At 44.3% G+C, this 27542-nt stretch overlaps 1 protein-coding gene across 1 annotated transcript in view; it reads left to right on the top strand.

Moving 5' to 3' along the window:
* The first annotated feature begins 8482 nt into the window (after nucleotides 1-8482).
* The window catches only part of LOC115541616 (mediator of RNA polymerase II transcription subunit 13-like), a 175349-nt gene continuing 156289 nt past the window's right edge, over nucleotides 8483-27542 (top strand). The window contains exons 1-2 of the mRNA XM_030353442.1: nucleotides 8483-10140; nucleotides 21889-22126. Of these exons, the coding sequence (XP_030209302.1) occupies nucleotides 10069-10140; nucleotides 21889-22126 (310 nt within the window). The 5' untranslated portion in view covers nucleotides 8483-10068. The remainder of the gene's footprint in view (nucleotides 10141-21888; nucleotides 22127-27542) is intronic.

Here is a 27542-nt window from a genome sequence, read left to right as displayed (position 1 = left end):
ACGGACCTCGAATACCTAGTCTTGCTCTGCCACCCAAACTGGCTTCCGAGAGACTTTTTTGCCGTCATATGCATAGCAGTTTATATTCCACCATAAGCCGACCCGAACATTGCACTAAGATAACTGAATTAAGAGAACATTACAGAACTATCAACAACACAGAGAACAGACACCCAGAGACCGCTCTCATAGTGGAGACTTCAACCGTCACTGAGGAAAGTTTTCCAAAATTCTATCAACTCATTACGGTAAACACGAGAGGCGGAGGATGCTTGGATCACGCATACACGCAGCTCTGCAACGCAAACAAACCCCTCCCCCACCCATCGTTTGGCAAATCAGACTACTCTTCCATCCTCCTGGTGCCCGCCTACAAGCACAAGCTGAAAATGTCACCACCAATCATGCACATAAGCCTATGCTGGTCTGTTGAATCAGACGCTGTCCACCAGGACTGCTTTTATTCAATGACTGAGTTTGCAGGGAACAGAGGTGACGTCAACAAGATCGCGGAAGGAACGCTAGGTCTCATAAGGAAGGTGATAGAGGATGTGGTGCCTAAGAAAACAGTAATGTTTATCCAAACCGGAAACCATGGATTCATTTCAACATCAAAACAGCACAAACTACAAGGAAAAAGGCATTAAAAACCGGAGAAACAACTGATTGAAAAATGCCTGCTATAACCTCAGAAGAATGATCAAGGCAGCCAAGAGGGAATATGGCAAGAAAAAACAGGAATGTGGAAGGGACTACACACAATCTCTGACTACAAAGAGAACCTAGATGTACAGCTGACTCCACTGACTCGCTACCAGACGAGCTGAACAGCTTCTACGCCCATTTTGAGCTGAGCTATACCAACCTCCTAGAGAGAACCTCCTCCAGAGAGGACACAGCCAATGCTCTGGTCATCGCAGAGGAGGATGTGCTTGTGCTATTCAAATGCATCAACATCCGCAAAGCGGCTCTCAAAACATGTGCGAACCAGCTGGCTGATATATTCAAAAACATTTTAAACCTCTCCCTCTCCGTGAGCACAGTGCCCACCTGCTTCAAGTCAACAGTCATCATCCCAGTACCAAAGAAGAGCAAGGTAACATGCCCAAACAACTGGCGCCATGTTGCTTTCACCCCCATAATGAGCAAATACCGCGAGAAGCTCATCAAGGTGCAGCTGCAGAATGCTGCCAGCCACCCTGGACCCTAACCAATTTGCCTATCGACTCAACAGATCGACAGACAACGTCATTGCCACAGCACTCCACTCAGCCCTCACCCACCTTGACAAGAGGAACTCCTATGTGAGGATGCTGTTCTTGAATTATAGTTCTGCATTTAATACCATAGTCCCCTCCAGACTCGACAGCTAGCTCAGGGACCTAGGCATTGATCCTAGGTTATGCAACAGGATCCTTGACTTGCTGTCGGATCGGAAACAGGTAGTAAAGATGGGATCCAAGATCGCCCCCCTGACCATCAGCACAGGTGCCCCCCAGGGCTGTGTCCTAAGCCCCCTCCTCTACTCCCTGTACACCCACCACTCCGCGGCTACACACAGCTCCAACGCAGTGATCAAATTTGCCAATGACACAACAGTGATCGGCCTGATCACTGATGGAGACGGCCTACAGGAGCGATGTCGACCGCCTGGCCCAGAACAGTCAGGACAACAACCTCACTCTCAATGCTGACAAAATCAAAGAGCTGATGGTGGACATCAGGAGGAATAGACAGACTCAAGACCCCATCACCATCAATGAGTCTTCTGCTGAGAGGATAGACAGCATTAAGTACCTGGGGGTCAACATCACCAAAGACCTCACCTAGGAGGAGCACAGCAACCAGGTGGTGAAAAAAGCACAGCAACACCTATATCACCTTAGGCGGCTTAAAAAGTTTGGCTTGGGGCCCAAGATCCTGGGGGCCTTCTTCAGAGGCACAACGGAGAGCATCTTAACAGGATGCTTCACAGCCTGGTACTAGAACTGCACTGCTCAATGCCGCAAAGCGCTGCAAAGGGTAGTGCGGACAGCTGAGAGGATCAGCGGATGTGAGCTTCCCTCCATCCAGGACACGTACAAGGCCCGCTCAGAATCATCAAGGACCCTAGCCACCCCAACCACAAACAGATTGAGCTGCTGCCGTCTGGGAAACGGTACCGAAGCCTCGCGGCCAAAACCCAGAGGATGAGGAACAGTTTTTCCCGCAAACAGTCAGGCTCCTGGGGGAATCCACTATCCACAAACCAACCCCACGCACGATACCACAAGAGACTATTGAAATACATATTTACATATTTACTGCATTTATGTACTGCAATTGCAAAAATGTTGCACTGCACTGTATTTTGCACTACTATCAAACTTGGCTCGTACCACTACCACTCGAACACTTTACATTTCTGTAACTTATTTTTTAATTATTGTTCTAACTTATTTTTACTATTTTATATAGTTTTAACTAAATGCATCTATTTACTTTTTGTTGTATTGTTACTGCTATGTGTGTGTTGAGGTACCAAGCATATGAATTGTACTCTTGTGTACTTGAACAATAAGAGGTTAGGGTTACGGTTAGTGTAAAAAAAGTAATTCTGATTCTGAATCTTCCCCCCCTCCGTCCTTCGTACTCCTCACATTGTCACCACCCGCCATAACCTGAAATCTCTCTCTCCTTCTACGTTTGCATCAACTGTTGTGTCTTCACTACCTTCTGTCGAACGATTCTCTCAACTATGCAGAGAGGAAGCCTCCGACACTATGCTATCCTCCCTCTCCTCTTCCTTGGACTCCCTCTGTCCCTTCCAGTCCAGACCAGTGGGATCCTCGCCCCCTCCTCCTTGGCTGTCCGAATCTCTGCAGACAGAGCAGAGCTGCGGGCAGCTGAGAGGAAATGGAAGAGATCAGACTGTCCTGATAATCTATCTCACTATCTTCACCTTCTCTCAGATTTCACCTCCACTGTGTCAATATCCAAATCTGCCTTCTACCTGACAAACATCATCTCCTCCACCTCCAACCCCTGGAAACTATTTTCTATGTTATTTTCCCTCCTCACCCCTCCCTCCCCTCCCCTTCCTTCGTCCCTCCCTGTTGATGACTGTGTTACCTACTTTACCTAAAGGGTGAAAGACATTAGCTCCTCTTTTACCCCTGCCCCATCCTCCCTCAGCCCATCCCCACCTCTGTTTTTACCCGCTTTATCCCTCTCTCCTCCAAAGATGTCAACAGATAGATACGTCTAACCACGCCACCATCTGATCCCTTGACCCCATCCCTTCCTCACTCCTCCTGGCCGTCTCGAGCGACATCCTGCCACTTCTCATGCGCTTATCAGCTCCTCCCTCACTTCAGGCATTGTTCCAGCGTCCTTCAATACTGCCAGAATAAAGCCTCTCAAGAAACCAACCCTTGACATCACCGACATCCAGAACTACAGACCGGTATCTCTTCTTTCATTCCTTTCTATAAACCTGGAATGTGCCATCTCTAACCAACTGTCCTCCTATCGCTCACACAACAACTTACTTGACCCTCATAGTCAGGCTTCAAGAAGGCACACTCTACTGAGACGGCTGTCCTCACAGTGACTGAGTCACTCCATGCTGCCAGAACCTCGTCCCTCTCAATGTTTCTCATTCTCCTTGACCTGTCTGCGGCATTTGATACCGTGAACCACGAGATCCTCGTTGCCACTCTCGCTGAACTTAGCATTGCTGACTGTGCACTATCCTGGTTCACAGCCTAACTGACGAATCTCATCGATAAGGTAACATGGAATGGCGCCTTGTCCAAACCCTGCACTCTTGACACTGGTGTCTCTCAAGGCTCTGTACTGGGGACTCTTCTGTTCTCCCTCTATACCAGATCTCTTGGCTCTGTAATTACATCACACAGCTTTTCCTATCACTTTCCCTCCTCACCCCTCCCTCCCCTCCCCTTCCTTCGTCCCTCCCTGTTGATGACTGTGTTACCTACTTTACCTAAAGGGTGAAAGACATTAGCTCCTCTTTTACCCCTGCCCCATCCTCCCTCAGCCCATCCCCACCTCTGTTTTACCCACTTTATCCCTCTCTCCTCCAAAGATGTCAACAGATAGATACGTCTAACCATGCCACCATCTGATCCCTTGACCCCATCCCTTCCTCACTCCTCCTGGCCGTCTCGAGCGACATCCTGCCACTTCTCATGCCCTTATCAGCTCCTCCCTCACTTCAGGCATTGTTCCAGCGTCCTTCAATACTGCCAGAATAAAGCCTCTCAAGAAACCAACCCTTGACATCACCGACATCCAGAACTACAGACCGGTATCTCTTCTTTCATTCCTTTCTATAAACCTGGAATGTGCCATCTCTAACCAACTGTCCTCCTATCGCTCACACAACAACTTGCTTGACCCTCATAGTCAGGCTTCAAGAAGGCACAGTCCACTGAGACGGCTGTCCTCACATTGACTGAGTCACTCCATGCTGCCAGAACCTCGTCCCTCTCAATGGTTCTCATTCTCCTTGACCTATCTGCGGCATTTGATACCATGAACCACGAGATCCTCTTTGCCACTCTCGCTGAACTTAGCATTGCTGACTGTGCACTATCCTGGTTCACAGCCTAACTGACGAATCTCATCTATAAGGTAACATGGAATGGCACCTTGCACAAACCCTGCACTCTTGACACTGGTGTCTCTCAAGGCTCTGTACTGGGGACTCTTCTGTTCTCCCTCTATACCAGATCTCTTGGCTCTGTAATTACATCACACAGCTTTTCCTATCACTGCTACGCTGACGACACTCAACTATTCCTCTCTTAGCCCTCCTCTGAAAAAAAAACTGATTGCAACACATATATCTGAATATCTGAATGTCTGGCAGACGTCAGCACTTGGACGACTGCCCATCACCTGAGGCTTAACCTCAACAAGACTGTGCTCCTCCTAATGCCAGGGAAAGATTGCCCACACATGGACTTACTGGTCGCTGTCGAGAACATCACTGGATCTCCTTCTCCAACTGCCAGAAAGCTTGATGTGGCACTGGACAATCAGTAATGCTGCACTGCAAACATCACTGCGGTGGCCCGATCCTGCAGATTTGAACTCTACAACATCCGCAGGATCCGGCCCTTCTTCACAAGAGGAGCAGCTCAGCTCCTTGTCCAAGTGCTGGTCATCTCCCACCTCAACTACTGCAACTTGCTACTGGCTGTACTCCCTGCCTCCGCGATAAAACCTTTGCAGCGTATCCATAACGCTGCAGCTCGCCTCATGTTCAACCTACCTAAATTCCGCCCATGCGACCCCCCTCTTCCGGGACCTCCAGTAGCTCCCTGTCGTAACTCGCATCAGATTCAAGATGATGGTACTGGAATACATGGTGGTCAATGGAACTGCCACTGCCTTCCTCCAAGAGTTGGTCAAACCACACAACCCAGCTAGAGCGCACCGCTCAACTACCTCATCTGGACATCTGGTACCGCCATCGCTAAGAGCAAGCAAAGGTTGATCATCAAAGTCACAACTCTTCTCTGTTTTGACACAACAGTGGTGGAACGAGTTCCCTGCCGATGTCAGGACCGCAGAGTCGCTCAAGAGCTTCCGCAAAAAAAACAAATATATATTGTTTCACTTTCTTATGACAAATGTACTTGTTGTAAGTCGCCCACAGGCGACAGCACTACCAAATCCAGGCACATTTTCTCTGAGGCCAGGCAGCGGGCGTAGTGGAGCTCTATAGATTGTCTGTGATGGTTTCTGGAAGAGAGGGGTCGATACCGGCCCGACTGAGGCCTCACTCATTAATCCGACGAATATATTTGTTATTCCCCCCTCGCGGTCCACCAATAGGGGATGACTTACTATATGCTTCAGCCATTATGTACTTCCCCTCTATATGCCAGGAGTGTCTAAGGCCTATCTTTATGTCTCCATGGTACAGCTGGAATGGATGTGAGGAATGTACCTTTCTAAAGGTTTGGGTGTTGGATATTGCCTGCAGACTGGGTTTAATGGACCATAGAAAAGGCAATTTGTAGCCTACACTTGCTTAAGAGAATAATAAAGTATATTATTAAGTCTGATTATAAAGACAAGCTACATATAATAATGGTAATTATATATATATATGTATATATATGCATATGCATATATGTGTGTGTGTGCATATATATGTTTATGTATGTATGTATATGTGTGTATATATATATATATATATATATATATATATATATATATATATATATATATATGTGTACATAAGCACGAGGGAATGAGATTAACAGCAGGTAAAATACAAAAATAATGACCTGGTGTGATAAATTTGACATTGACAGCTGCTACTATAAACATTTAAAAGATGATGTAAATACTCCTAATAAATAGGTATCACTCAAGGACCCTGCTTGTATACAGCCATTTATAACAGAATACATCCACTTGTAGCTCTGGTTCTCAGAGGAAGGAAGTGGTATGATAAGGCAGTTCAGCAATACGGAACCTTCTCTGAGACTCCTCTTTACTGCCTGCCAGAGGTGCCTGTAAAGTGGGGTGTGCACCAGGACCATTTGGAATAGCAGAAAAACAATATTTCTATGGTTAGCATACAGAAACAGGCATGGTCTATTGAGCTTCTGCGCGCTGTTCCTTGTCTACTTTTGCCTAAGTAAAATGCAGCTGGTATTCTTCACATATCCAGGGATGACACTACTCACATATCTGAAGAACCAACCGGAAAATAGTTGCATTCAAGTGAGGTGTAATGAGGATACACTGGGAGCCTGAAAGTCTGAATGCAAAAGCTGGTGATGAACTCTGCCAGTCTACCCAGACTCTTCTTCACAGACTTCCCTAACACAGGATCTGGATCCTTTTATTCTAGGTCAACTTTAGAGTGCCTCTTTTTTTACCGTGAGTGTGAGGTGGATTTGCCATTACATACCATTTCAAAATATATACAATTGTTTCATCACAACTATGAATTATATGATGGATAGATTTTCCAGTTAAAACCCTGGTGCACTGGAAATGCAGTCGATGTATCCATCATATATCAGGTTACTTGTAATGTCACAAAAATATAGTTGGCAATCAACCTCACAACCTTGTCCAATAGGAGGCCTTTATTTGAGCTGTATAATTGATTCTCCCACTCTTTGCATTACAAGTGTTGACGATGCATTCAGCCCGTTCCTATCTTGGCTGAATTGTATCTTCATACTGTTAAGAGAATAAGCTATTAGTGATATTTATTCATACAACGGTGGTCTGGGGTGCTGTCGAAGAGCTGTGATACTGTTCGACATATCGACCACCTTTGATCCAATTTACATATTTGGATTATATCTGTGTGATTGATTTAGATAAAAGTTTGTTTAATATTTGTTTGATGTTAGTGGTTGTGTATTGGAGAGTTGGACAGCAGCTCTAATTGTCTGACTATTACTTTCAATAATATGACTACCATACTACTATGATTATTACTACTACTAATACTAATACTATAACTAACACTATTACTTTACTCGGTACTCCTATACTCTTACTATTACTACAACTGCTATAATAGTACTACTATACCAGTAAAATACTTACTACAACTACTACTACTTCGCTACTCCTACCAACTACCTTGGAGGCTACTACTGACGATGGCAGAGCGATGGACTTCCAGTCTTTTATTTCATGCTGGAACTTTATTGTACATGGCGTAATAAAAAATACAAATCATATTTCATGATGTGTCTATACATAGTTAACAACAAATAAGGACGTGGGAATGTAAAGGAAAGAACATGCAATTATCACCATATAGAAGTCAACATTACCTTTTGATGTAACCAAAATGACACAATGTGACCATGAAAATAATTTTACTTAAACTTTGTCATCTCTGCAAAAAGAATGTAAGAGGGTGGGTTTATGACACGTGGATACAGTTAAACAATTGCTTCCAAAGCCTTTTGCTGCGTCATTGATTTGGCTAATAATAATAATAGCCTAGATTTTATTTAAAACGCCTTTCAGGAAACCCAAGGTCGCTTCACAGATAGAACAAGTGGGAGAAAAATATATATATATAAAAAAAAAATATATCAAAAATATATAGTCCATATAGCCATATCATACTCCATAGGCTAGACAGGTATCCTGTGTGAAATAATTCATTTCGACCTCCGTTCTATGATATCATATTTTTACCAGCAGTTATCCCCGGCTGCTGCAATAAAAATAAAAATAAAATCGACCAAATATTTTTTACAATTATTATTAAAACCTTGTGGTAATAGGCCTATCATAATCGGGCCGTTAACAATTCCGGGAGCCGTATTTATTCTGACAGCTGATTGTCAACCGTGCACACGCACACGCACACACACACACGCACGCACGCACACACACACACACACACACACACACACACACACACACACACACACACACACACACACACACACACACACACACACACACACACACACACGTACTGTAGCATCTCGTCAAGAGAGAGATTCTAGACAGTATTGTGTTCCTTGATTTAGATCACGTGAGTGCTAATTTTGCCAAATGGAAAGGCGAGTATATCCATTGCACTGCTGGTCGACCGCCATTACATTGCAATGTGTGCTGGGCTGGCAGATAGTGCGCGAAATTGCTACAGAGGCTGTGCACGGCAGCAAGACCAAGTGTCCATATAGACAGAGAGGGAGCAACACTCACACACACTTAGCATCTAACAGTATAGGAGAGATAAACAATGCCTCGACAGGGACTCTGCTGCCTCTCCGTTCTGCCTTGTTGTGGAATCATGCCTGTGTTCGCGGTATTAGTTCGCTGAGAACACAATGGACCTTATCAAAAGTGGATGTGTCTTTATTTCCTTTGTGATTTTTTTTTGAGGAGGTAATATTGAGCCAATTCGATCCAGGATTTATTTAATAGGCTGATCGGCGCCAGACAAGAAATGTCCCAGTGGTCGAGCTGTTGAGCATTTCGTCCTTTTCAAGGATCCGGCCAATATTTGAAGACAGAGCCGTCTTTTGCTTCATATTTGCAGTCCGTGGACATTTTGTGATGATAAAAAGGAGAAAGGAAGGAAGGATTTTTTCAACCTCGGTCCACAGAAACCTGCCGCCGTTTTCCTGGTGGTGGAGTAAGAATACTTTTCCTCGTTTTGAAGAAACGAGACAATCGTTAGACACATACGATCTGGTATGCGCGGAACCCCGTCGACTCGGTTTGTCTGAGAAAGAGCCAGAGGTTCATTGTGTCATTTGGTCTGCGGATGGATCATTTTGAAACAAGCAACAAGGATTACCCGTTCCGTGTGTGTGTTGTTTGAGCAGACTGTTCAGACTACATGGTGAGGGACGCTAAGAAAGAAGCTATTAATAGCTCATGCAATCCTCCAAAACTATCACAAGTGGTGCATCAGCTGCGGAGGAGACAGAATCTAATGTCTGTACAATCCATCAACACCAAAGTTTCCCCCTTGTTTATTCCTTTATGGTAGTCGAAGGAAGTCGTAAGCTACCGTACAATATTTTATGAAGTTACACGACTATTTTCAGATTTGATGTGTTGATTGGTTGTGGAATAAAAAGGACGTGGTTGATTTCCAATGGATAGCCCTTATTTCTCCTTTAAAGTATCCACTGAGAGACTGAAATGGAAACGGATTGACATTGGTCTCTGCATGGACTGAAATGGATACATGGATGTGTTCTCTGACAAAGATCAGATCTGGAATGACCTGGATACTAACCATGTTGTGATCTGCAAACAATTTTGGATTTACAACATAGGCTACATACCGAACAAGAGATAGGCTATCAGATCAATACTTTGTGAATAATAGGTTACACCGTTTCACGATTAAAATAATGGCGTTTCTCCCAATTTTTTGTTACAAACATATTACAAGGTTATAGCGTGAAGCCTATTCGCGTATCTCCTTGTTTTGGTTGTTGTGTGGCAGACTGTATCAACCGATCCGGTTGGCCGCCCCTGCTCGGTGTCGATACCGATGTAGGATTCAGACATGCCCAACATCGACAACCCTAACGGCGGAAGATTATGACTACGGCGGCGAACTGGGTGGCTAACGGGGCAAGCCTTGAAGACTGCCACTCCAACATCTTCTCTCTGGTACAGTACACAAATAAACCCTGCTCCTCTTTACACACACACACACGCACGCACGCACGCACACACACACACACACACACACACACACACACACACACACACACACACACACACACGCACACACCTGCACGCACACATCTGCACACGTACAGACCAGTACACACATCGGTATACGACAGTCGTGAGCGACTTTGAAGTCAATGAACATGGGAGGTAAATGTATTATTCTGCTGTACAAAGGTGAACAAATCATCCTCCATACGAATCAGTGGTCCAAGTAAAGAGTTAGGTTTTTACTACTGCCTTTTGTTATAACAAATCACACCCCTGAGGCCACCTCTCAAACATAATGAGACATTGTGTTGTTATCTCCATTTATTGCTAACATCGAATGCTTACACATGTTCAACCTCACACGTTATTCTCATGTTTGTAGGACATTATCATGTAGGCGAACATGAAGAAGAAATATTATAAATATCACAGCTTTTCTTGCTGTTATCCTCCCATCTGGAGCTGCAGAACATGTAAACAAAGTTGAAATGGCTTAATGCTTTTCACTCTAGTTCTGACAAAACATTTTTTTTTATCTTACGTCATCTCTAAAACATGTATTTTCTTGAATACTTAATATATTCACGAAACAAAATATAAAGACTTTTCAAGCTTATCCATCAGAAGTCAATAACTCTAGGTTAACCACATAGTTTCTCTCCATATAGGGTTGTTGAGAAGCCAGGTCAGTACCCTAGTGTGTAAACCTGGTGGGTGTCTAACCTTCCTAACGCTATACTAACTGCTTCACTACCAATACTACTACAGCGGCCTGGGCGCTGGAGTGGAAAGGCCTGGCGCATTAGGCCCTGGCCTGAGAACTGGGAGGCTTTTGACTTGATCATGCAGGTTGCCGTGTCAACAACCAGATCCCCCATCCTACACCCCTCCAACATCGTTGATCTGTAGATATTTGTAGAATCTATCAAGTGTATTCCTTCTATCAGCATCTGGCACTCTATGCATGCTGCTGATACAGTGGCAATATACAGAGCAGGCTGTCTTGGAGTTGGGTTCACAACCTTTCAAATTACCCAATGACATAAGGGACTGGAAGAGATAGATTTGATTTTGTTGTCCATCTGGATGCATGCCGATATAATCTAAATGGGCATGAGGAAGATGATGACGTATGACCTCACAGGAATTTTAGAATCACACACTCGAATGCCCAGTGGGTAATAACAACTGGCAACGGCTTGTTTGATGAAGTGGTGTGGGCTGCTGCACTCTTCTGTTGACTTGTTCAGCAGGAGAGAGGAAAGCTCTCTACCTTCCTCTCTTTTGGCAGGGCCGCCGGCCGATGACTGACAACATCCCAGTCATATGACAGAATATCAGAAACTTGGCTGCTTGTTGATACTCAGGATCAGTTAGGGTTAGGCCAACAGTGCTCCGGAACCTGAGGGTCTGCAGGTCGGGTGATAAATAGGTTTAAAAAGGTTAAAAATAGTCTTACAAACAGTATCATGTTATTTTGTGTGCATGTGTGTGTATGTGTGTGTGTGTGTGTGTGTGTGTGTGTGTGTGTGTGTGTGTGTGCGTGTGTGTGCGTGTTGCACAGTGCATGAAGTAAACCACACAATTCAAGCCGTTATCACACAGACACTATTACACGAGATGCGATTACTTGGATATTTCAATACATTTAATCTGAAAGCCATCTCATCTAATTGTTACTGCCATTCATAAATAAGTATATTTTAGCATCGTGAAATGTTATTATTTTTTTTCAGACGCAAAAAGAAGCCCAATACAAGCCAAGTGGGTTTGCTTCACTAATCAGGTCTCTCTGTTTTAATAACATCCTGCCCCTCTCCCCGTATCCTGGTTTTACTGACTGTTATTGAAGTCTGCATCATTAAAATGCTAACAGATATAATAGCCCCCACTGTGCTGCTTTATTGGGCATATAATACCACAATGGTCGTCTCCAGAAGTATGAGGCTTTTTTGCAAGATTACAAAACCCCTTATAATTGTGGGTATTTATTCACCACTGGTTTGAAAACACAACACCAACCAACAAACAGCATCATGTCATTGGGTTAACCTGTGGGTTGGTGGACAGAGGGATCTGGCTAAATACATGATTCTGTTGGTGGACAGAGGGACCTGGCTAATATAGGGAACAATGGAGAGAGAGATGGAAACGGGTAGAGGAGAATGATGATGAGAGAGTGAGGAGGATACTGTAGAAGAGAGAGAGAGAGAGAGAGAGAGAGAGAGAGAGAGAGAGAGAGAGAGAGAGAGAGAGAGAGAGAGAGAGAGAGCGAGAGAGAGAGAGTGGGGGAGAGGGGGAGAGGGGGAGAGGGGGAGAGGAATAGAGATAGAGAAAGAGAGAGAGAAAAGGACATTTGTCTTACTGGGGAATGGGCAGGTTATCAATACGGCCATGAGCCAGAGTAATTGCTTTAATATGAAATGCAAGTAGTAGTATAGCATACCTATACATCCAGAGCCTGTATACATCAATACGCTCTGTTTATGGAACCCTGTATAACTATCAGCACACACACACGCACGCACGCATGCACGCACGCACGCACACACACACACACACACGCACACGCACACGCGCACACGCACACACACACACACACACACACACACACACACACACTGTTACACGTAAAGGACGTGTAACAGACGCGAAAAACATGTTCATCCTGCCTTCAACGTGGCGGTGGCCTTCCACATAGGCCACATGATCCTAAGGCGATGCTTGTACAAACATAGGCAGAAAGTGTGAGATGTTAATGAAGAGATTTCCACCGTGCCCCAGACTGAGCTGCTCTGAGTGGTAACCGTGGTAATTAAGGGTCCTCAAGTGGGGGCATAACGTGATCAGCTAAGAGGTGCTCATTAGCCTGTATTCCAGTGATCCAGCCTGTGTTAACGATGACACTTGTGTAGCATGGGGACCCAGATGTGGGCCAGAGGGAGACGATTGAATGGGACGCTTCCTCCTTGATGTACTGCAGTACTGTACAGGTACATGGTACATGCACCTGCAGGTGAGCGGCTCCTGCATCAAGGTGATCCCGATACGTTTTTCAAATCAGATGAAGCAACCGATGACTATCAGCCATTGCTGGATCAGTTGATTCTGTGTTAGGATATAGTGCCGCTACCAGGGCCCAAAGTAAGAGACCTACTTGTTTTTAAATATAATTATAATGGCAGAGCAGAATCAACTCATTGTTTTAGCACCATCTGCTTCCTGTTTATTTTCTAGAACTAGACCTTGGATAACAGGACTGAAGGGGAATACAGAATCAAATATGTGCAGAGTTCATATGTTCAACTCGGGTAACTCAGGACTGTTCCCTGTCGTTGTGGAGGTATCTCTTGTAGGAGTGTGAGACAAGAGATCAAGATCCATGCAGGCAAGACTACCCCAACGCTGAGACGCTCTGTCCTGTCTTCGTCTGCATGGATCTGTTTACCTGTGTGTGTGTGTGTTTTTATCTTTCTCCCGTCTTCTGTCTACCCTATTTCTTTATTATTTTGTCGTAAATCTCTTTTATCTGCACATGTTATGACTTGCACATATATATTCCCACACTAAATTTGAGTGGCATGCAAAATATTGTAAGTATTTTTTGCTTGTCTCAAAATATGGATTTCCTTTTGCAATGTATTATATTGAGGCACCTTGATTAACTCATAAAGTTGAAGGAGGGAGGGATGGAAATGGGGACGGTGGCGAACAGACAGCCAATTCACCTCTCAAATCAAGCTCTCTCCCTCTGCTCCCCATGCTCTCTGCTAGCAGCATGCTTTTCTACATGCCTCCATGGGAGTGTATGAATGGCACAACGGGTCACTGAGGTGCGAGGTTTTTCTGCAGAGGTTTGGGAGCATGTGGATGGTGATGGCACGGAGCGTTTTGGCTCATGGTGGCTTGAGTGTAAAATATGTAAGCCTTGCAGGACCAGCTGTGTTGCTATTTTCAGCGCCGGCCGTTGGGCCTGCATGGAACACAGTTGAAAGGAGAGGAGGGTGGGGGGTTATGGGCCAGTGTGTTTGTGTGTGTGTGCGTGTGTGTGTGTGTGTGTGTGTGTGTGTGTGTTTGTGTGTGGGAGGGGAGTCGGGGAAGGGAATGGACAGTAGCTTACCAAGTGCTGCTAAGTGCCAGATAAGATAGGCCGTCAGGCGACAAACTGGCAACAAGATGTAGACAGGGTTAGATGGTTAGGGTAAGATACTTGGAGACACATAGATAGATAGATACTTAGACAGGAGATGGCGTCCAAATTGTAACAACAGGGAGCGCTGCAGTAAGTCTTTATGGCCATCCCACCAATCGTATAACACAGAGGGGTGTCTTTATTATCACTGGTGCGACTTCACTGAACGGAGCCACTTGCTTTCTGTTTTTTTGGCCGTGTACAAAGCGCCTAGTAGTGATCTTCTAGATACATGAAGATCAGGTGGGGTGTTAGGCATCTTGCTCAAGGATGCCTATTGGCAGAGGGTGGACATTGGGTTTCCAACACAGAGACCTTGGGCTGAGAGACAGACACCCTAGCTCTCCTGGTTTCATGTCCCCCAACTGTTTTTTAGAAACAGCATTATTTACAAAAAAAAAATTAGCCATGAAAATCCTGGAGATTTCTTCTCTTTCTGCTCCAAGCCCCGTAGCAGTCACAGGGACACACAAATTGTTGTGTCTTTAATTTACCCAATCAATTTTGTCAATTTCCTATTTAAGAGAAATGTCAACCTGACTTGTTAATGGACTAAATTTTTCCTCCCGCATCCGACAGCTCTCTTTGTCAATAACATGCTCGGCTGGAATGAAATGAATGTCCGGGGACATGCATTGCAATCAAATGTTATCTGTCGCCATGACATGGGGGGGATGGAGGAAATTAATTTACATTGTGCGGTCACCAATTCTAATTAGGAGTAGGTCATCACGTTGATCTGAAGATGTGATCAGATGGCCTCTCCGAGATCAGAACTACCAGTCTGTCCCATAGGGTTGTTATTCCCTGAAATGTGTCTGCTGTGTGTCGATTCTCTGAAAAACAGTGCTCACTTCTATCATGTCATGGAAGAGAGCAGACTCGCACTCTGAAATGTTATGCTGGAATGTGCACTCAGTTTGGCTTGATTGACCAAAGCTTTTAAGAAAAGAAAAAAGTAAAATATTGAGTTAAATAAGCATGAATGGGAGGGAGAGAGGGGGGGTCCCAGCACAGATGTGACGACATGAACATGACATGCTATCACTGGAGCTGTTGTACAGAGCCCGGGGGGATTAGTTGGGGGGGAGCACTTGATTAGAACCGTGTGTGTGTGTGTGTGGACATTTGTTGGAAGACTTTAATATGTAAAATACTTACAATGGGAAGGCTCGACGTGTGTGAGTGTGTTTGTGTGTGTGTGTATGTGTGTGTGTGTGTGTGTGTGGGGGGGGGGGGTTCAACCACTCCCAGTTGGTTAGCAGAGAACAGATTACAGGCAGAAGGGTCCGGCGGGTTGAAACCTGTTCAGCTGGCTCGTCTCGTGTCATGCGCTGCCCGGCCGTGTTTTGGCCTTGCATGCAAAGCATTCTGATTAATATTGTGATTATTACTATGCAGTCATTACATTGTGATTATAACAACACATTCACTATTGTCCTGCTTAGCTTTGCTCATCTGCTGTGTGATCAGGCGAGAGAGTGTGAAACACTAATTGAGCGTAGAATCCTTTGCACAAATTGTGGTCTTCAAAAAGATGAGTTGGAATTAAGACATTTTCCTGAGTGATTTTTTCCTAATTTGGTTATTTCAGGAAACAATCACAGCTCAACTTCTTCCGTGCATTTTGCAGATCTTTGCGTCGGCAATGAATCCCTCGTTACCGGGTGAAGCTTCTACTGGATGAGCTGAGAATAAAGTTGAGAATAATGCTTTGTCATGATGTCATAATAACATGTTGAAGGACAATGCCCTTCGCTCGGTATGGAGCAGTGTCTCATCTTCAGATACATTCATCTGAAACAACCCTCCTCGCAAAGAGCGTTTCCCTGATGGGGGGTTGGGGGGTCAGGAGGGCAGAAGATTAGGGGTCCTCTATAATCCACACTGAAGAGCAAAGGAGCCCTAAACAACTAGAAACGAGATCCCTCCGCTGTAACCCTGGAGACAGAAAAGATCTGGAAAATTGAATACGTTGCTAAATTCCTACAGATGTTGTATGTTGCCTAGCAACTGATTTTACTTCTCTTTTCTCTTTCTGTCTCTCTCCTCTCTTTCTTTGTGTCTCTCCCTGGCCTGTCACAGTTAATTAAGTTACCCAGGAGACGCACTTCTAAAGGGAGCGACTAGTTTATTTATTTGCACCTGAATAATTTAGGCTAAGCGGGGGCCGGAGGTTTGTCCCCTGAAACACAAACATCTGCCAGCGGAGCCTTTGTACCCCTACCCGTTGCTGGTCTGCGAGCCGCCCTACCCATCAGCTGAGGCCTGGCCCGCCCTAGTGTACAGAGGGTATTTTTTCTTTTTCTCATCCAATCCTGTCATCTCCCGCCAGGCTCCACCCCCCCTCCATCTCTTTGTGTCAGGTGCGAAGTCATGTCTTCCTTGCAGTGCCTTGATTGGCAGGCCCATCCGTTGACTTCTCGGTACATCGCGGCCATGGCCGTCTCTATACATGCGTTACCAGCTCTTGATGAGGTCTCACATTTTTATGATAAAGTACTTCAAGAATGTCTGGCCCATTCTAATTCTGATAACAAATTATCACTCTGTACGTTTAAATGCACGGATTAAAGCCATAGTTTGACTATGCTCCTCAATTGGACAACTGCAATTGTCTGAGAATACATGGCGGTGAGAAAATCGATTCATTGGCCGAAACATCTCATACCGCGGTACGATAGGTGGCGCTGTACCCATTTCAACTAGTGATAATAGAGCAACCGGCTGACCTTTTTCCCTCACCAGCAAAAAACAACTGTAAAATGTGCATGTCTTTTAACTGGTACAGCATGAAGTGAGTCTCCTCATCAGACCAAAATTGCGTCTTGCTCCTTGACCTCTCCAATGTGTTTTTTGCTGTTTTCGACAGCGACAACAACATGAATATGGTCTCCTTCCTGCTCACAGCACCGGGTAAAAATCCCAAGCATGCGTCTAACGCAAAATCCGATTCCATCCGATTGAAGGTATACATGCACGATTAATACGACTATCAATCGAATAATCTATGGGTTAATCTGACTATGAGAAACCCGATTCGGTCTAATTTTTGTCAGACTAAGGTGTATACATGCATTTTAAGAATCCAATCATAGTTGGACCAACCCAATAATTTGGCTGTCTCAAGTGTCATTTAAACACACTGATTGTTTTGCCTTTTGGATTTTTAACCTAATTTTTGTTTGAATTGATAAATGTGCATTGTCTCTATCTTGTCTACCTACTCTATGTTGTCTGTCTCTATCTTCTCTACCTTCTCTACGTTGTCTGTCTCTAGCTTCTTTACGTTCTCTTCATTGTCCGTCTCTATCTTATGAACCTTCTCTATGTTTTCTGTCTCTTTCTTCGCTACTTTCTCTATGTTGTCTGTCTCTATCTTCTCTACGTTCTCTATGTTGTCTGTCTCTATCTTCTCTACCTTCTCTATGTTGTCTATCTCTCTCTTCTTTACCTTCTCTATGTTGTCTGTCTCTATCTTCTCTACCTTCTCTATGTTGTCTGTCTCTATTTTTTTACCTACCCTATGTTGCCTGTCTCGATCTTCTGTACCTTCTCTATGTTGTCTGTCTCTATCTTCTTTACATTCTCTATGTTGGCTGTCACGATCTTCTCTACCTTCTCTATGTTGTCTGTCTCTATCTTCTTTGCGTTCTCTTTGTTGTCTCCATCTATCTTCCTATGATGTCTATCCCTGTCTTCTCTATGTTCGCTATCTCTAGGTTCTCTCTGTGTTCGCTATCTATCTTCTCTGCGTTGCCGTGTCACACGGCAGCCCACTGACAGCTTATCAAGAAGTTGTTGAGTCGATTTCCGTTGCTTTTTATTAGTGCCGCGGCAGTGTAGCACCACGGGGGGTTGATCTCGCTGCTATCAAAGCTCCTGATTCCTTGTCATAAACTAGGCAGGTCTTTACGTTTGTTTCAGTGTGGTGAATGGTGAGATTCCTGGAGATGTGACATCCCTCCCGGTTTAGCGTCTCGTAGCCGAGCCTGCCGGTGACATAGTACCGGGCATCGGGCCAGCACCCAGTCAACTGAGCTGCAGTATTTTAATGGCAAGCTGAAGCCACTTCTTTTAGTGGAGCTAAATCTTGGCATACAGAAAGGGGACCGGATCATAATGCTATGATTTTGGTTGACAATCACTGTGGATGTTTGTTTGGAGTCAGCCAGAGTTGATTATTGTGTGTGTGTGTGTGTGTGTGTGTGTGTGTGTGTGTGTGTGCATGTGTGTGTGTCCAAATGAGCTAATATTTTCATGGTGTTCAGTCTTGTATCCTGTGTTGTCAAGTCTGACGTATTGGTGCACGGCTGTTTTAAAGCCATGTGGATCTGTTGCTCAGGTGTGTTCATGTGTGCAGGTGTGTGGTTTGTGTTCGCTTTGTGTGATTGTACACACACACACATGCACACACACATGGGTTTGTGTGTATCCCAGGAGATAATTGTAAGACTCAACACAAACACTTGCTTGTTTTTCGAAACCCACAGACGTATTTCAAATTGCACCTTGAGGGTTGAGTCTGGGATTAATGTAAGGGTACGGACCCTCCAGTGGCTTCTGTATTAAGCACCGTGTGATTTGACTCTCTCTGACGTGCTTTGTAAAGCCCAGGGGGTCCCAATGAGGTTCAGACCTAAACAACGTATGTTGGTTCAGCGATGTCTTATGGATATATCTCTTCTTTAATTTTTTACATATTGTCCCTAGAGTTATATGTTATTTTTGTTATTCAGCAGATTTTATAAGGGATACCCCTCGGATAGTTGAATCCTAAATCTCAGGGGTCGGAACGTATTCTGCATCCAAAGCACAGCAAGTCGCTGGCTCACTTGTTGCCGACAATGAGATAAAACAGCGATTCCCAACAAATGCGAGGACAATGAAGAGGGGAGAAATAGCAGGTCAAGGAAGAGGCGATATGCTTCGATCGTTTGGTGGGGCTGGTTAAACTAAGAAATGCTGCAATTTGAGATCGCTCTTCATTCCCTGCATGATCGTGTCTGTTTGTGTAGACAGGGCTTAATGTGTGTCCTTGAGAATGTTTTATATTTTACCCAATCTCCCTTCCAAATCTCTTTTGTTTAAAAGGGTCAGTGGTGAAAAATCTGTTGAGCCAAATTTTCAAGACTTCTGATTCTTGTCTCTCCTAATCATTTATTTGACACAAAAAGTTCTTATGGGCTTTAATGTCCCACTATGGTAACAGTGAGGGGAGACAGTGTGCTGAAACAGAGAAAGCGGCCTTCTAACCTGTTCTGTTGTGTTAATACAAGGGGGCATATCCTTATGTCATCTTCCAGCTCCTCCTCTCACTCTTCCTCCTCGTTTTCCTCCTCTTCCTAGGGTCTACAGAAGTGCAGACCCTGTCATCCTCAGTGTAGGAGGGCTTGATGTTAGCTGGGAGTGACTGGGCAGCACATGCAGATGTCTCCGCCAAGTAAGGGAGGGGGGGGGGGGGGAGGCGGGGCAGTGGCATCCTTGACCTTGTCAGGACTAATTTTAGATCCTGGCTTATCGACAGACCAGTGTTTATATCTCCCATTACACACACGCACACACACACACACACACACACACACACACACACACACACACACACACACACACACACACACACACACACACACACACACACGTATATAAGTTAGGGGTGGACCCGTTCACAAAATTGGGGTCACGGTTTTCGGTTCCGTACATATATATATGTGCTCTTTGATACAGGAGGAGGACAGCCAATAGTTGGTCCGTGAGAAAGCAATGCTGGCGGTAGACTAAAAAAGTGTAAATGTATGAAGTGACACTAGTACATGTATGAAGTGACACTAGTACATGTATGAAGTGACACTAGTACATAAAAAGCTGTACAGTGCAGCCTTCACAGGCCTGGTTCCCCATTATGCCCCCTGCTACCTGTCCACATGTATTATGTTCTCTGAGAAGGCCCCTGGCTGGCAAGGGGCCATGCGCCGAGTGCCAGCCAACCACGGCCCACACAGCTCGGTAAACATCGCTGAGAGGAACGGGAAAGGCTGGTCATCCTTCCCCCTCCCCCCAAGTCTGTCTAGTCTCCCCCCCAGTCCCAGGCCTGATGCTAGATGCCTCTGTGTACATTCCTCATTACGGTGCAGTGTCTTTATTCACACAAACGCGCACACACACACACACACACACACACACACACACACACACACACACACACACACACACACACACACACACACACACACACACACACACACACACACACACACACACACACACACACATTCTGGAGGAGGACTGCTCCATACAAAATTTCGTTGTCTTGTACAATGACAATAAAGATTATTCTATTCTTCTATTCTATTCAAACAAGACGCCTAACAATACGCCTGCCAAAACACACTCACTTACATGGCATTCATTGGTGTGGAGAACATTGTGATATTGATAAAGGCAGAGTTTCATTCAGGGTCATTTAATTTCAAAATAGATAATAACTTACTCACATTATTAAATCTATGGCGTTTACATGCCGAGATGCTGGATTTATTGGAGGAGGATGGGGAGGAGGAGGAAGAAGGGGAGAGAAAGATGAAGAAGAATCCCACTTTTTTATAATTCTACTCAATCACAATGTTTTTCTTGACCAGGAGCTCACCTCCTACAACCTCAATCGCCCAAACATCTCCGCTCTTCTTTCCATTTCACTAAATGGAGAAGATGTCATCCACCGTGCCACACTCTACGCATTGACCTTGACTTCACCCTCTCTCCCTCACTTTCTCGCTCTATCCCTATCCCTCTCCCGCTCTTACTCTCTCTCGCTCTATATTTCATCCTCTCTCTCTCTGACTCTCTCTCCCTCTTTTACTCTTCCTCTTTTACTCTCTCCCTCTTTGTCTCCCACTCCCCCACTCTTTCTCTGTCTCTTCCTCTCTCTTTTTGTTTCCGTCTCCATCATTCTCTATCTATCTCCCACTCTCTATCTGTTGCTGTCTGTTTCATCCTCTAACTCACTCTCCTCCCTCCTCCGTCACCTCCACCAAAACCACCACCTCTTGAATGTTGAATACACTCCCAGCTTTTTTCTACCTACAGTATGTCATTTGGCACCATTCTAGAGAAGTTAACTGCCTTAGCAACAACGCAACATGCCAGCGTTAATAGCTGCGCTGTGATGACAGGAAACAGGAAGTCATGGGGAGACGGCTCCAATAGTCAACCTCCGTTGAGAGAGTGATTGAATTAGTGTTGTGTGCGAAGGTTCATGGGGCTCAATATGTGAGCCCAGGATATCCCCTTATGGTTTATGCATCATGGTCTGTTCACAACGTTGACAAAGGCTGAGGGGGCCTTCCAATGCATATGTGTCAAATTATGGGTTTATTATTCTTTTGACATGTGATAATATGATATGATATGGAGACAATAACGCTTCATTGAATCAAACAAGACGAAACCTTTGATTTACCAGTCTCCCTCCTCTCCCCCTCCCATTCCCCCTCCCACACTAGGCGGAGTTGACAGGCATCAAGTGGCGATGCTACAGCTTCCGTGGCGGCGGCGAGTACGGGCCAGTTATCTCGGCGCCAGCCCATGACGACCCGGTGCTGCGGAGCTTCATGCGTTGCGTCCGCGCCAACCTGCTGTGCGTGTGGCGCCGCAAGGTCAAGCCAGACGCAAAGGAACTGTGGATCTTCTGGTGGGGGGAGCAGCCGGACCTGGCCCACGTCATCCACCACGAGCTGGAAGGTAAGCAGCAATAAACAAACTCCCTGCTCCCTCTCTTGCTGCTGTCTTCAGAAGCCTGCCGTTTCAAACACCTGATCGACAGTAAAGATGGATTCCCCGAACTAATCGCTAGGGAGATGCCCTGGTCAGAAACTAGCCGGGAGCGGTCTAAAATCAAGAGGACAGAGGAAGGGTCCACTAGGAACAGATATTCTCACAGCGAATTTCACTCACCAATAGCAGACGGGAGGCCTGTCATGGTAATTATTTTATAGACTTATTGTATGATATAGGGACATGACGGTGAGTTTTGCTGAACACGATATTGCCTATTGTGTTAACATGATAGTTTGTATAGGTCCGTCCATTTACGAAATAGATTATAATTTAACCCCCTAAATACATAGTTATATGTTGGTGATACTTTGGTGAAAGGTCAGAGCATAAGCTGGTCTTCAATGGTTATAAAAGGTTGGGGGTTGAAAGTTGTTTTCACTGGCACAATTCAAGCTGAATTTGCTACCTATTCTACTCACATCAGTTGTCGATAGTTGGCGCGATTTAGTTTTGTAGTGGCTTTGTTATGTTGTTTTTGCATGAGCTGTCTTAGATAAAAGGAGCATAAGAATGAAATTGAGTCTGTCTGCTCTGCTGGAGGCTCCTCCATACACAGCAGACAGCCATGGGTGAAGGACACCTGTCAGTCAAGGCCAACTGGTGTTCAAAGAGCTGTTAACAGGTGTTTTAAGAGGTGTTATCGTGGGCATTTTACCAATGACTGCATATTTCCTGCTAACAAGGTTTAATTTCTGGCAAGAAATATACATAATATAATTCATTGCAGTATGAAAGGGTGTACTTGCATTATAATGCTTTTATATTATCATTATATCATTGTCTTAAAATGGTCCTAAAATGCCAATAATATGCTCATTATTTCTGGGACAGGCTAGGCCAATTCTTACAAATTATCCTGAAATAATCAAGTGTCTAAATCTTAGCTACAGCACTTTTAATGTCTTTACTTTGACTTTAAAGCTGAGAAAGTCAAGGGTAAATGGAGTCACTGACTGTTGGACTTGAACCTGCAAGCGATGGAGATACTGTCGTTGGTGGGTTGGAATTGTTTTCTTTTCATGCTTTTCGCTTAAGTCGAGTTGAGAAGAAGTGAGAGTTACGGTTCTTTCTTTCTTTGTTTTTATAGACTGCCTTTGACTCAAAAATAGTATAACGTTATGAGAATGGTGCAGTATCTGTTTTGTTTGTTGTGTTAGGTTTTACTTTGTATGGCTTCCTTTGTCTTCTCTGTGGCTTGAATTTCAGTCTCTAAAAAACCTGTCTAGATATTCTTTACTACGTTGTCTTCTATTGAGGTGGATGCTCTAAAGAAGGGGCCAAACATACTGTTTTGTGATTAAAGTGCGAATAGAATAACTGTATCTTGGGTCGTGGCACAGGGAACAGTGCATGGTATCGCAATCCCTGAAGTGAATCGGTGCAATCCTAATTCAAGGCAGGTTTAGTAAGCCTTGTGTTGTCTACTGCCTAAGGTCCCAGTACACAAGTTCTAGCACATTTTGCACAAGGCTCACCTTATTCCCAGGCGAGTCCTTCTCAGGCCCGAAGGCCTGGAGCGGGATGCACAAATGTGAGTCATTGGTGGAGAGAGTGCGGGACTTCCAACCATACTCAGAGAGAGCGATAAATGATTTAATTTCTAGGGGTGAGAATTTCTTTTTTGGATTTTATTTTTTGACTTCATCAGGGATGTCCCTTTCCACTGCATGTTTCGGATCTTGCTTTGCCAAATTCTTTGTCAGAGAAAATGGCATATTAATTGTGATTGTCCTTGTGGCTGTTCTACTTACTCCGGGTTAACTGACCCTCCACCTAACCTCAGCTGAGGGACACATATCTGATTCAACAAATCGGATATGAGAGAATCTACAAAACAATAAAAAATAAGAACAAAATATGTGTCTCTTTAAATGGCGGCTGGTGATTCAATTTGTGGGTGGGGCATAGTCATAGACAGGCGTCTTGGGGTCCCCTCCCCCAGACATTTTTGAATTTAGTTGATATGATTTCCTGCCCTCTGGTGCATTTTTGGGATGGCCACTACAAGTTTTTTTTAAAAACTGCCACATGAGTGATTTTTTTTTTTTTTTTTCAGTGCAAAGGGCTCACATGCATCATTATTCAATGATGGCACAAAACTGAAAAACAGTGGCCCAACATTAAGTGCAACAACTAGCATTATATTCAGTGCAGTTGTAGTGGTTTTATTGGCAACAGGGGCAGACTGGCCATCGGGAGGTTAGGGAGATTTCCCGAACGGCTGGACGATTTCAGGCGGAGCCGGCCGGCGGTCGTTTTTCATTTAAATAAAGTGGTGTAAGCTGCAACTTAGGCTGGCCTGCTGGATATTTGCAACCCACAACAGCGCATGGGCGTCAGTTTGGTTGGAAATGTGCTGCGGAAAGAGACACATTTGGAAGTGCATTTTCAGAAGTGTTGGGTATAATGAGGATGCATGCTTTTTTTTTTACTTTTGTGCAGGTAATGAAAGGTTCTGAAAGACGGCATACTCATGTAGCTTGCTAATGAATAAAATATATACAAAAACTAATGTCTGACACGTTTTATGAAGAATGTCTTTCCAAAAAGCAGTGGACATATGACCCACTGCATTCTGCCTCATGTTCCCAATGTTGACAACGTCACATGACAGCTACCAACAGAAACAAAGAGGAGCTAGGAAAGGAAATTAACTACGTGTTTAAGTTCAGAAGGGGCAAACGTGTGCTGGCTACACACAGCAATGCAAATGTTGTCAAGATTGAAAAAGCTAAAAATATTCGTTGCACAGCTGAACACTATATCACATCATGAGCTGGCTCAGGCTGTACTCAATTCACAACACGCATCCAACCATTCTACATCAGGCATTCTGAAAAAAACTCATTCACTCCCCACCACAATTATTCCAGAATTCAAGCAAAGCAAGAATGACCAAAACAAGTCACTTTGTGTCAACAAGAGACTGACTCCAACGACTCCACTATCATCATCTCCACTATACCAAACACTGTATGAACGCAAACCATGGATAAGTTAGGCTATTTGGTGGCTATGGCTAACATCAATTGCAAGTGTTAAAACAGCCGACCACTTGAGTGCACAAAAGGCCTTGCAACAGCACCAGCAAATCTGAAGCAACAAATATCGCGTCTTACCTTTATTTATGTGGCAGTGGTCTGCAGATGCATCCTTTGCTGTAGCCCTAACCCTACCACATCCATTGAGTTCAACAGGTTATCGCTCTTATTGTGTCCATGCTACTAGCAACCTGGTCTGGTGCTTTTAAGGTATGTATTTAGGCTAAAATGATTGTCTGATGCCTCATTGCATCCCAGCCAAAGAGTATTGGTATTAATACCTCATTCATTTGTCCAAGCCAGGCTGGCAGCTCATACAAAAATAAGGAAGGGATAATGTATAGGACGCTGGTCATTATCGGGAAAATAAGCCCCGACAGGGCAAACCAGAACCCGACGCGAAGCGGAGGGGTCTTGCGTCGCCCTGAAGGGGTTTATTTTCTATAATGATCAGCGTTCTATACATTATTCCGCTTATTACACAGCTACTTGCCAAAACGAAAAAATAACTTCACACGGTGTGTCTTTTTATAATTTATTTGTAACCATTTGTAGTGTTAATCAGCAGAGAAATAGTTGACGTCGCTTAGCAAATGAATACGCTGGAGTTTATAACCGGAGTACTTGCGGAGTGATACGAAAGACTTGAATCAGAGGCGTATTATCCACTTTCTTTGACAGCTGTCAATTCTTAGCAACGGTCAGTTATAATTATTATTTTTTTTGTATAACTGATTTTTTTTTTTTAAGTGGTTGGAGGGGGGGTCACTATTAAACACAGTGTATGGGTGCTAAGCGAGCAGCCTTATGGCCCCTCCAAACTTGGACTGCTCCGCGTTCTGTCAGCCTGACACACGGCTGGGTCACTTACTTCCCATTTAATTCCCACTGAAGTTGTGTTCGAGATGCATTGTCTGTGTGTTTTTTCTCAGTTTTCTCCTCAACAGCTTGACCTATCACTCTGAAATGTCATATGGACCCTCAGTATAAACCTGGCCAGAGTCTGACAGAGCAATATTTCTCTCATTTGTCATTGCAAACACTGAAAAAATATTGATTTGTGATTTCTGTGGAGCAGTATCCAGCAAATTTGACATATTTTTTGTATGCTGTTAGATATCACTATTTATACCTCCCAATTTTTTCATTCCACTAAAATTTGCACTATTTGGAACCTTTTCACCCTTGGTTACCTTTCTATGCACATGCAATTTCTAATAGGTTGCAAGTTAACAAGATTGCTTATAAATATTTGCCTGTGATCTTCCAAAAATGCTAACCACACGCTCATCCCAACATTGACATGTAGTTGCAATGTACATATCCACGTGACTAGTTTTTGTTATTTTATACAGTGGCAAAATTTGTGTTTGTTGACCTTGAGGCAGAACCTCAAGACATCCAAAGTGAAATATACCTTTTGTGCATTAGTTTTTTTTGTGTTTGTGTGTGTGTGTGTGTGTGTGTGTGTGTGTGTGTTTGTGTGTGTGTGTGTGTGTGTGTGTGTGTGTGTGTGTGTGCGCATGCGCTAAGAACACAAAGCATTAGCTTTATCATTGAACTACAAAATGCTGCCATCAGCATCATCAGCTCCCTATTTATAGATGCATGTGCATTATCTCAGCGTAAAGTGATTTGCTCTCTAATGAACTGGGGAGACAGGGTGAGGAGGAGCCCTTCAATGAGAGGGGTTCTCAGCACTAGAATCAGGACTTTCTAATGGTTGGTCCAACTGTCCTTCTATAATATAGCAGACGTCCTGATCCAGCAGTCCTACTGTGTTATAGCAGACCTCCTGATCCAACCTTCCTACTATAGACGTTTTCAGACTTGTCATGCACATGTTCTCCGTAGACATTGACGTCTTTCAGACATCAGTAGGATCAACGGGGGGTTTAGGGGTGTGGGCTTGCAAGGGGCGGGATATGATGTAAGCTCTAAGTTGCAAGAGACGGGATAAGTACGTCCACTGTCACTCTAGTGTGTTTGTCAAGCTAGTCAAACCAGTCAAGTCTAGTTTTGGTTTGACCACTTACAGCATGGAGGCCGAACGGACAGAACTCATCTTGATCATCTTAAATGCATCTGGAACGATGCATCATATATTCCGTTGCATTCAGAACATTCGAAGCATCGATCGATGAAAGATTGGAGCATGAGTTTGAGACAAATAGAAGAAACGACAAAGAAAAAAGCTGTCGCGAACGACTGAGTTACCGGAGAAAGAGGACGTTTTTTTGTTGTTGCTTCGTTTCACATTTAACAAACACTGGGACAAA

This window comes from Gadus morhua, chromosome 4 (assembly GCF_902167405.1).
Source record: "Gadus morhua chromosome 4, gadMor3.0, whole genome shotgun sequence".
Taxonomy (NCBI): Eukaryota; Metazoa; Chordata; class Actinopteri; order Gadiformes; family Gadidae; genus Gadus; species Gadus morhua.
This window is presented reverse-complemented; position numbering and strand designations above follow the sequence as displayed.